Source organism: Gossypium hirsutum, chromosome A13 (assembly GCF_007990345.1).
Source record: "Gossypium hirsutum isolate 1008001.06 chromosome A13, Gossypium_hirsutum_v2.1, whole genome shotgun sequence".
NCBI classification, from domain to species: Eukaryota; Viridiplantae; Streptophyta; class Magnoliopsida; order Malvales; family Malvaceae; genus Gossypium; species Gossypium hirsutum.
In genome coordinates, this window is record NC_053436.1 from 107018768 (window position 1) to 107031255 (window position 12488).

The 12488-nt window shown below is 33.7% G+C and overlaps 1 protein-coding gene across 1 annotated transcript; it reads right to left on the reverse strand.

The window, feature by feature from the left end:
- Nucleotides 1-818: 818 nt before the first annotated feature.
- Nucleotides 819-6791, reverse strand: LOC107893336 (casein kinase 1-like protein 1). The gene is made up of 14 exons (XM_016818291.2): nucleotides 6149-6791; nucleotides 6025-6065; nucleotides 4538-4607; nucleotides 4242-4390; nucleotides 4061-4156; nucleotides 3884-3951; nucleotides 3056-3117; nucleotides 2899-2962; nucleotides 2726-2810; nucleotides 2463-2589; nucleotides 2277-2359; nucleotides 2135-2198; nucleotides 1752-1891; nucleotides 819-1545 (listed from the first exon to the last, which is right to left on the reverse strand). Exons 1-14 carry the CDS (start codon nucleotides 6222-6224, stop codon nucleotides 1273-1275), a joined length of 1398 nt encoding a protein of 465 aa, XP_016673780.2. The 5' UTR covers nucleotides 6225-6791; the 3' UTR covers nucleotides 819-1272.
- Between the last annotated feature and the right edge of the window lie 5697 nt (nucleotides 6792-12488).

The window sequence follows — 12488 nt, forward strand, 5'->3', positions numbered from 1 at the left end:
TCATGATCGAATGAAAATCCAGGTAGGAGATTTTTCTGGGAATGAAAGAAGGCATTGTTGCCATTTTTTCTATTGATTTGATCCACCTATGTCACCTCGTGCAAAGGTGGCACTTGTTGGACTGTTAAGGAAAGTGAGAAACTTAGGGAGGGCGAAAAGAAAGGAGAGAATGATTTGGATTGTTGTAATAGTTGTATTTCTTGTATTGCATTGAGTATGTAGAGTTTAGAGGATGAATTAAGGTTACGTTTAAGAATAAATTGTTGCTTTAGGGATTATGGGTATATTTATTTTCAATTGTTGCGAGAGTGCAAAAAAATGAGAATGATTTAGATTATTTTTATTTTTTTATCGTTTTGTTCTTTTCTTCTCTGATGGTAACAAAGAAAAAAACTCAACTCGACAAAATTTTGTATTTTATTTCCATAAAAAAAATTTCTCATCTCGACTAGACATCCACGTTGATATTTAAAACTCATTTTAACTATTACGTTAAACAGTTGTTTGAAAGGTAACAGATCTTAACAGCAAAATAACAAACAAAAATAATTATTTTAATAGTTTACCTGAAATATACAAAGCACAATTTTTAACTAAAAATAAACCTCAAATTTTTTTTTAAACTCACTCTTATTTATATATAATTAACCCAAATACATTTAAATTCATCTAGATTTTTTAAATTTTCTTAAAAATGCTTTTTAATATTCAGTAATTTTATATTTTTAATTAAATTTTAAACATTTAAAAATTGACACGCATTAAGATATTTAATTCACATAAAATAATATAAAATTCAAAAACAAAAGGGACTAGAATCCTAGAAGTTGGAGCTTAAGCTCAACAATTTATTAATTAAAAATAGATACTATAAAATAGGTCACACTGTTTAAGGGAAAGTGAAACAAAAGAATATAAATTTCCTAAAAATGAAAAAGAAAAAAGGAAAGTATGAACAAAGTGACACGAATAGAGTAAGTAAAGCAATTTACAATGCCATAAAAAGTTTCAAAACGTCAAGAAAAGTGTACCAGATGACCAAGAAAACCATAATCTTATAAAAGATGAAAAGGAAAACAGCGAGTTTAGAAAATAAGCCATACCACTCTTCTACCCTTCTTCACAGGCCTTTTTTTTTTTTTTCATCAATGGAGAAATTTTAATGCTTTGGGTGCCACCATGTCCAACCAAATCAGGAGATCCAAGTCACAAGTTTCTTGAAAACTCAACTCCCCCAAGGATACCTACTCCGTTTCCGGGTTCAAAAACAGTTTAATAATGGATTCTCTCGTCACTTCCGAACTGCAGGCCCTCCATACCTTTGAGGGCAGCTTCGTAGTTCTTGGCATGAGAGGTGTTTCTCATGGACGAGGCCCGCTTAGGGTCAGAAGATTCAACGGGGCTTTGTCGGCTTGAGTTTCTGTTCAAACCTCCATGGCTAGCATCGGTTGTACGAGAACGTTGGGGGTCGGCCTCGCTACCAGCAAAAGCTTCACGGCTACCAGCAATGTGCCTTGAAGAGGATCCACCGGATTGCCCCATATACTTGTTGCCAGTAAAATTCAAATTAGCAGCAAAAGATAAGAATGAAATAGAATATACATATATAAATGCCTACATATATATAAGCTTTTAGATTAATATTGATCATCCCATGTATCTGCAGATACATCCTAAATGAAAAGGAAGCAAGACAGTAACTAGAATCTACACTAGTAATACAAGTGCATATAATCATAAAATAAAAATACCATAGCGTCTTTAGTAATTGCAGGATCATTTGCAACTGGACCTTTCTGCTTTGCGTGACTTCCGGAATTCAAGGGTCCTGATGTTTTCCGCCGAGATGAATTCATAGATGACAAACCAGCTGCTCGCAGGTTATCACCGGCTGCAGCCAAGAGATACAAATGGTATAACTCAAAACATAACTTGACATTTCAACTTAAAGAAATGGTTCAAGACAATTCTTATACTTACACACCAAATGCATTTTTGTATTAAATATCAGATAAAGTTATAAAATTCAATTTTGGAATACGGAAGGGTGTCAGAAACAAAAGGTTATAAAATTCAAAACATCGTAAGCACTGCTATTTAAAATACTCAATTGTATAAAAGGAACAACAGTTACCTGCTTGTCGGTCAGCATTGGCAAAAGCAGGGGGCATGGCAGCACTTGTTCCAGCACCGGGGCCCTACCAGAGACAAGCATTAGAAAAGATACATTCCATACAGCTTAATAACAGGAGCAAAACATCCTACTAAGTACTCACAAGGGCTCGAGCTGGAGGAGTGGTCAGCTGTGATTGCTGATACTTCAAAATGGTCCAATCAAAGACATAATCGAACTGGAAGCCTGTTTAGTAAGGATCAACAAGAACAAAGAGATGTGACACTACTGTGATCTATGGAAATAATACAAGTTGACAGTATGGATTGTTAAAAACGCAAATTCAAACCTTCACGAATAAAGAGATCACGAAAGATTCTTTTGAGATAAGAATAGTCTGGCTTATCATCAAATCTTAGTGAACGGCAATAATGGAAGTATGATGCAAATTCTGTTGGATAACCTCGACATAAGGCCTGAAAAGCGCATCTATCTTTAGTCATAATTTTTTTAACACAAAATCAGAAGCTCCAAGACACATGAACATCTTCCGAATATCTCATTCCCTTTACAGAAACCTAATGCAATTGCAAGATTTACAGACATCCTTACCTCAATTGAAGTAGAAACCTTCTTCTCACTAATTTTCTCATACTTCTGTTTCTTTGTTCCAGCTTTCAGACCTTGCCAAGGAAGACTGTTAAAAGAGGAGACACCAAAAATGATAACTATTATGAAATACACACAAGACAAAAAGGAAAGTACTATAGGTAACAAGAATTCACCTTCCTCTTAGGAAGTACATAAGCACGTATCCAAGAGACTCCAAATCATCCCTACGGCTTTGCTCTACATGGAATAGGACAGATAATCAAAACTGAGAAGGCTTGAAAGATCCAGACATTAAAGAAATTACATCAGAATAAAATTGACCACACATACCGATGCCCAAGTGTGTGTTCATGCTTGCATATCTTGCAGTTCCAGTCAGATTCTTATTCTCCCTGAAATGGACATGACCAAGTAATATATATATATGGTTTCACAAGTGCACCACAAACTATGAAGAAATAAATCAGTAAAATGAAAATTGAAAGATAGACTCTTATTCTCCCTGAAATAGACATGACCAAGTAAAATATATATATGTATGTATGATGCATCAACATTGCCACCACAGGTAATAACAATTACCCTCATGACAATTCATCAAAATTCTTTATTTTGGAAACTCCAATACAAGCCATACTAAAAGATTATAGCCATAAGTTAAAATGTTTTAACCAAGCTGGGGAAATTTCATAACTCAGAACACAAAACAGACCAGAGAACCGAACATGTATCAACTAATTTTGAGACAGAATATGGACCAAAATTGAAATGTAAATCAGGTAAATGCCTCAGGTAAAAGCTTGATAAATTTAAATTCATCAGCAAAAACTCTCCCTTAATTGAGTTTAATATCATTTCTCTATCAATATTTTCATGTCAAAACATTATATAGTAAGTTGCACATGCCATTTATCAAAATCACAAAAGAAATATGGAATCCATCAAAATCACATCTTCTAAAAGAGGATGCACCTTCACTATAATAACCAGTCAATGATGAAAAACATGGGAATCTCAAAGTAGATTCAGCTCAGATTACACTAACCGTATTAGTTTTTTCTTTTCATTTTTAGAAATGGGGGGGGGGATTGGGAACAAACCAGGATTTTTAACCTGCACGTATAATACAATACATCACATTATGCAAAGTTCTCTCACCTGTAAGGAATGTGTTGATGTGAACTGTCTCTATATTTCTTAGCAAGACCAAAGTCAATCATATAGACCTATGTGAAAATGAAAAGCAATGGCACATTAGATTTTCCTGCAACATATAAAAGAAGGAAGAAAAAGAACACATAAAACATAATAATATTTTGAGCAGAAAGCAGAAACCTGATTTGCACGCCTTCCCAAGCCCATAATAAAATTGTCTGGCTTGATATCCCGATGTAGAAATGATTTTGAATGAACAAATTCAACACGATTGATCTGAGAAAAAAAAATAGAATTAAGTGACAAGAAAGTAAAGGAAGAGGAACTGAAGTAACCAATCTATGGAATTCTAAAAAGCTACCATTTGATCAGCAAGCATGAGAACTGACTTCAATGAGAGTTTCCTACTGCAGAAATTAAATAGATCTTCAAGACTAGGTCCAAGTAAATCCATAACCATAACATTATAGTCTCCCTCAACTCCAAACCATCTAACATTTGGAATCCCAGCTGACAAGTAAAAGATAAGATAGGGAAAGTTAATATTTGCAGGCATAAGAAACAAAAGGATAAGTAAATATGAAATTTGAAAAAACAACCAAAGGTTGAAACACGAGCTTTATGTTCTTAAAAAAATGAAACTAGAAGTATCATTACTTCCTCCCTGCAGGATCCTGTATAACTTCGATTCATATAACAATTGAGGATGCTTTGTCTTCACATTTTCCTGTTCATTAAAGAAAAGGTCATTAATTCCCTTATGTACCATAAAGAATTAAATATGTTTAAAACAACTACAACAAAGGAGAAAATTATTATCAAATTTAACATAAGCAAGCTATTGTTTTACAGAATGTCAAAACTTTAACTGATCGAATCAAATTAATAATTCAAGCAGAAAATTAGTTTAATAATAATGTCAGTCAAATTGAAAGTGGGCCCTTAAAAAGCTTATAAAGTATCATTGATTAATTAAAAGACTTCAAATCAAATCTCAAGAATATAATGAGAATAATGCATATACAACAGTAAATTGGTAATCAACATACAAAGTAAGTCATCCCATTTAACCTTATTTATTTCAGGTGATAACCACCCAAAGTATCTTCTTCTTGTCTACTGTGCCAGCCAGCAATTAGAAAATAAGAAATTTTTACTTATGAACAAATCCAATCCTCCTTTTGATAATTGTGATGTTCCTACCAAGTTAAATCATGATTAATAGTTTTCTTCTCTGTTTCTCTCTCTTTATTGCCAAGGGAGTCCACGAACTATGATTATCATTAATTTAATGCAACCCTAAAACTATAACAAAAATAACACCAAGTAAAAACTGTAATTGCTATGGAACAAACGGGAAAGTCAAACAATGGTCACTTCATTTGAATTTCTGTTTATTTCAGTTAATCTTTTGTTTAATTGTAAACGTTGCATATTGGTTAATTTTAATGATCCGGTGCGTTTTGGTGGGAGGAGAGGGGGAATAAGTATTGTCCAAAACAGGGCGTTTTGGACTAAGGAACCGTTTAATGAAACGGTGCGTATTAAGCTGTTTAGTTACCAGCTCTATTCGAGCTGTTATTTCTCTATTTAGCCACCAATCAGGCAAGGGAGGCAGTTATGTAATTGGAAATCAGTTTTCTCACTCTCTCTTCCTCATTTCTCTCGTGCTCTCTTCTCTCTTCTTCCTTCTCCTTTCTGGCTACTTTCTTTCTTCAAATTCCAACCGTATCATAAACATAAACCAATGTGTCAAGGGCTCCAAACATCTGCACCGTTGTCAAGCTTTCCCAGAACATTACAATTCTATCAAGCATGGTGCATCTTAACCACCTTGACAAATTAGAATCAAATTCCTTTCCTTCCCATGCCCATTTGCTAGAATCTGATTACCTAAAGAATTATATATTTCTACAGTTAATTGCTTCTACATATCCTACGACTAAAGTGCAGCACTAAGTTATAAACGATCTTGTTAAAGCAAGAAATCGAATGAACATCAGCTCTAATAAAAACCTAACCAGAATATCAACAACATTGCCATGCTATAGATCAGTACGCAATAAATTAAAGTTACAAACAAGAAAATCATACAAAATTAAACCTCTTCGTTTAATGGCAAGCTTATTTGCAAGGCTACTTACAAGCTTAATGGCAACCTCTTCGTTTGTCTGAATATTCGTACCTGCAAAAGGAAAAAGAAATTACCAACCTATATTCAAAATCATACCAAAAAAAAAAAGGAAAAAATAAAAATATGCAACAAACCCAAATAAATCTCTCCAAAAGAGCCGCTACCGATCTTACGACCAAGTCGAAACTTATTACCGACACGAGGCTCCATCAATTCAACTTAAAAGTAGTAAAGAAAGGAAGAAAAATAATTGAAGCCCTAACTATAACCGGAAACCCTAATTCAGAAAACTCCCACAAATTTAAAACAAATAAAAAAACGAGGAAATCATTTTGAGACACTGAACACCAAATCAACCGCTCCAACAATTCATATACATCATAATTTTCGATCACGTAATAGAATTAAAACAAATCAAAAGGAAATAAAAATAAAAAGATCTAGAATCCCATCTTGGTTTTAAGCCAAAAAAACAAATTAAAATTAACAGAAAAGCTAGGGTTAAGCTAGCTTAACCGTAAGGGGAAAAAAAAGAAAAAGAAGAGTAGCTAAGAAATCATAATTCTGTTTCTATGAAACGCTAAAAACAGATAATTAGTATTATTTTCTATCTCCAAAAAGGGTGGCTTGATAATTGATAGGGAAATTCGATGGGCTCCGTGGATTGGATTTTAGTGATCAATGCGACAATGGAAATGTCTGATTCACATGATTTTCTCTTCACTAATTTTGGGGGTTTTTTTAACCCCCCTTCTTATGTATTAATCAATTGACCCCATTGTATAAATATTTTCAATGTTTTTTAAGCTGTAAAAATATTAAGGGTAAACTACTTAGTTGGTCACATAACTTTTAGAAAACTTTCAGTTTGGTCACTCAATGTTTAGGATGCTTTCATTTTAGTCACTCAAATGTTAAATATCTTATGACGGTTAATTGTACGTGCCACGTCATGTTTTCGCTTTTGTGTAGGTCACCCGACATTTAGGCCACTTGCATTTTAGTCACCCAAAAAAATTTCTTTTTTAAGTATAAATTGGGGTAAAAAAATCAAGGATTAAAGTGAAAAAGAGTTAGGAATTAAAATAATACACAAAAAAATTCAAATTATACTTGTTTATCCTACCGTTGAAAATTCTAAATTTAGGTTTTGAAATATAAAATTTTAAATATTAAGATTCTAAATTATAGTAGTAAATCGATTGACATTATCTTGAATCTTTTCTGCTAAACTAAAAGCAATGAAAAATCCTTACAATTAATAAATTTTGTCTTCCATTCCCAACAAAAACTCATAAATTTTCATTACTTTTTTACCCCAAACGAAGAACAAACAATTAATTAATTTTAATCTCGTAGTAAGAAATCAGTTGAATTTATCAAAGAATAAAAAATCTTCAACAATTTATTCCATTTATTTTGATGTTTTGAAATTTAAAATTTTAATATTAAAAAAATTAGGATTTCAAAAATGGGATAAATAAGTACAATTTGACAATTTTGTGTATTATTTTAGTTTTTATCGTTTTTTCACTTTAATCCTTGATTTTTTTGCCCAAATCATGGTTAAAAAAAATTTAGGTGACTAAAATGAAAGCTACCTAAAAGTTGGGTAACCAAAATGAAAGTGTAAACATGATGTAGTGTGTACAGTTAATTGGCATAGCGCCCTAAAATTTGGGTGACCAACTAGGTAGTTTACCCAAAATTAATAACAAATTCCACTTGCGGTGATAAACTATGTTTTTTATTTAATTACTATGCATCCCCAAATTATTATATCATTCTAAATTGGTCCCTAAACTTGAAAACATTCTAATTACATTCTAAAACTATCGAGGTCATATCAGTAAGGTCTTTTTTGTTAAAATCATTAATTTAACCGTTAAATTAGCTGTAATATCTCTGAAAAATAAAATAAAATAAATAAATAAATAACACACAGATTTTTTCGTGGAAACCCTTTCGGGAAAAAAACACGGGCAAAGGAGAAGAAAATTCACTATGTCGAATTCAAAAATAAAATTGTTACAAGAGGAATAGGCTAATCTATGTTGAATTCAAAAATAAAATTGTTACAAGAGGAATAGGCTATGTCTATTTATAGGCTTGTAAAGCCATATTCTAGTAAGACTGAAACACCTTATTCTAATCAATATCAAATAGATAGAATTTAATAAGGTTTAAAAAACCTTATTCTAAAATTAAATAAAAAAAATGTAATTCTATATGGATTCTTCTTTTATTTTATTTTACCACTGTATTTTATTTAAATAAGGATTTGGGTCACTTAATTCTAACAATCTCTACCTTGACACGAATTCTCAATGAACAAGTTTTTCATCGCGAACTCTCAACGAATAAGTTCTCCACCTCTTCCATAAAACCCCTTAAGGGTTTAACTTCAACAATGAACACCAACCAAGTCTAAGCAATGTTCAAACTTGGTTATAGGAAGTGACTTAGTCATCATATCTGCAGGATTTTCATGAGTACTAATTTTGCTCACAACAATATCATCACGAGCAATAATATCACGGACAAAATGATACCGAACATCAATGTGTTTTGTTCTCTCATGAAACATTTGATCTTTTGTAAGAAAGATGGCACTCTAACTATCACAAAATACTGTGCTGATTTGAAGGTCTTCATTGAGTTCCCTAAAGAGTCCCTTCAACCAAATAGCTTCTTTACAAGCCTCAGTAATCGCCATGTACTCAGCTTCAGTGGTAGATAAAGCGACTGTAGTTTGTAAAGTGACTTTCCAACTGATTGCACAACCTCTGATTGTAAAGACATAACCTGTGAGAGATCTTCTTCTATCAAAGTCTCCAGCAAAATCAGAATCAACATACCCAATTACTCCATCTCTAGTTCTTCCAAACTGTAAGCAAACATCAGTAGTTCCTCATAAATATCTTAAAATCCACTGAACTGTTTTCCAATGTTCTTTACCGGGGTTCGCCATATATCTGCTAACTGCACTAACTGCATATGATAAATCTGGACGTGAACAAACTATAGAATACATGAGAGATCCCACTGCACTAGAGTATAGAACATGTGACATGTACTCAATCTCATCATCTGATTGTAGAGACAAAGCCGATGAAAGTCAGAAATGGGCTGCTAATGGAGTACTAACAGGCTTAGCACTCTGCATATTGAACCTGCAAAGAACTTTCTCAATTTACCCCTTCTGACTTAGGTACAATTTACTTACTTTTCTATCTCTAAGAATCTCCATAGTAAGTATCTTATTTGCTGGTCCCAAATCTTTCATCTCAAATTCTTCACTTAATCGTGCTTTGACCTTTCTTATCTCTCCTTTATCTTTTGTTCCTATCAACATGTCATCAACATAAAGAAGTAGATACACAAAAGAACCATCACTATTTTTCTTAAAGTAAACACAACTGTCAAAACTACTTCTTTTGAAATCATGAGAAGTCATAAAGGAATCAAACCTCTTGTACCACTGTCTTGGTGACTGTTTCAAACCGTAAAAGGGACTTTTTCAGCAAGCAAACATAGTCCTCTTTTTCTGAGACTGTAAAACCCTTTGATTGTTGCATGTAAATATCTTCTTTAAGTTCTCCATGCAAAAATGCAGTTTTTACATCTACCTGCTCAAGCTCCAAATCATGCATGGCCACAATACCAAGCAAAGCTCGAATCGAACTATGCTTTACAACTGGGGAGAACACATCTGTGAAGTCCACTACTGGAATTTGACTGTAACCCTTTACAACAAGCATTGTTTTATATCTGGGTTCTTCAACTCCTGGAGTCTCTTCTTTCTTTTTAAACACCCATTTACAACGAACAGTCTTTTTACCTTTAGGAAGTTTCACAAGATCCCATGTTTTGTTTTTGTGAAGTGATTCCATGTCCTCTTGCATAACAAACATCTATTTTTCTGAGTCTTCACAACTAACCGCCTCAGAATAATTAGATGGCTCTTGGTTTACATCTATATCTTCAGCCACATTTAAAGCATAAGCAACTAAATCAGCTTTGGCATACTTCTTTGGAGGTTTAATTTCTCTTCTAATTTTGTTTTTGGCGATAGAGTATTGTGGTGAAGAAGCAACTCTATTCTCAATTTTTGTACTGGCTTGAAGAGTTGAGTCTGTATTAATCTGATGCTCCACCTGCTTTTGATTTTCTTTATTGGAAGAGTCTTTAAGCGATAAGTTAGGTAGCATAGCAGTTTCATAAAAACATCTCTGCTAATCACAACTTTTCTATTTTCATCCTTTTACACCAGCTTTATAACCAAGAAAAACGCATTTAATGGATCTCGGTTCCAATTTTTCATTATCAACATGAACATACGTAGGACACCCAAAAATTTTTAAATCAGAAGAATTAGCAGAATTACCAGACTATACCTCTTGTGGAGTCTTTTTCTCAATGGCAACGGATAGAGACCGGTTGATAAAAAACATGCAGTAGAGGCTGCTTCTGCCCAAAACGACTTTGGTAAGTTGGCATTTGACAACATATATCGAACTTTCTCCATGATCGTTCTGTTCATTTGTTCAGCGACGCCATTTTACTGTGGAGTATGGTGAACTGTCAAGTGTCTTACGATCCCTTCTGACTTGCACAATCTATTAAACTCATCAGAACATAACTCTAAGCCATTGTCTGTACGAATGTATTTTATTTGTTTTTCCGTCTATTTTTCAATCATAATTTTTTAAGACTTAAATGCGGAAAACACATCGCTTTTCTGCTTCAAGAAGAACGCCCAAACTTTTCTGGAAAAATCATCAATAAAGGTTAACATATAATTAGCTCCACCTCTCGAAGGCATTTTGAATGGCCCCCACAGATCAGAATGAATATATTCTAACGTTCTCTTAGTGTTATGGATTCCTCGGTGAATCAAACTCTCTTTTGCTTCCCAAAAATACAGTGCTCAAAAAAATTCAGTTTGCAAATTCCTTGCTCATCAATAAGTTCTCTTTTGCTCAATTTTACCATGCCATTCTCACTCATATGCCCTAGGCGCATATGCCAAAGTTTAGTAGTATCATCATCTGAGCTGCATCACCAGTAACAGTAGAACCCTGCAAAATATATAATTTGGCAATCTTTCTCTGCCCTTTCATTACAATAAGGGAACCTTTGGAAATCTTTAAAACCCTACTTTCAGTTGTGTATCTGTACCCTTTTGAATCAAGAGTACTCAATGAGATTAAATTTCTTTTCAATTCTGGAACATGTCGTACGTCACTAAATGTTCTGACAACTCCATCAAACATCTCAACTTTAATTGTTCCAACACTTGCGATTTTACACGAAGTATTATTTCCCATCAAAACAACACCTTCAGACACTGTTTCGTAAGTTGTAAACCAATCCCAATTGGAACTCATGTGGAAGGTGCAGCTTGAATCAAGTATATACTCCTCGATTTAACTCATGTGGAAGGTGTAGCCTGAATCAAGTATATACTCCTCGCTTACTTTAGAATCATTGACATAAGCGATTAGAAGTTCACCATCACTGTAGTCTTCTACAACATCAGCTTCACCGAAATTTTCTGGTTATTTTTCCTTTTGATTCGCAGCTTCTCTTTTAATCTTATTCTGTAGCTTATAACACTCAGATTTAATGTGCCCTTTCTTCTTGTAGAAGTTGCAAGTTTTACCTCTGTTTGAAGACTTTGATCTACCCTTAGATTTACCGCGAGGATTCTGTTCCTGTGTCATTCCATGATCATCATCAGTATTCCGATCTTGTCTCCCACAAACAATGAGACCCTCTCCCTGAGAGTCAAGTTTAACCACAAGATGCTTCATCTTATCATACAAGGTCAAAGTATCATAAACCTCATCAACTGTGAGGGACTCGCGGCTATATAAAATCGTGTCTCTAAAGGTTAAATAAGACGGCGGCAACAAACAAAGTAGAATCAACCCTAGATCTTTCTTATCATACTGAACCTCTATGGCTTCCAAGTTTGAGAGAATTTCTTTAAAAACTGTTAAGTGTTCGTGTACAGACGCACCTTCCTCCAAACAATGAGCATAAAGATGCTGCTTCATATGCAATTTGCTTGTTAGAGTTTTCGACATACATATTTGTTCTAGTCTCTTCTATAATGCAGCGACAATCTTCTCTTTCATCATATCCTGCAAAATTTCGTTGGACAAATGCAGATGTAATTGTGTTAATGCCTTTCGATCCTTACGCTTCTTCTCTTCATCTGTTAATGTCGAAGGAATCTTATCTATCCCTAGCAGGGCATCCTTCAGATCCATCTGCACAAGAACTGCTTGCATTTTAATTTGCCACAATGCAAATCTGGTGTTACGATCCAACAACAGAATTTCATATTTTAAAGACGCCATTACCGTGATCGAGATGAACAACCCGGAAGCTCGGATACCAATTTGTGAAAAATAAAATAAATAAATAAATAAAAAACACACAGATTTTTCATGGAAACCCTTTTGG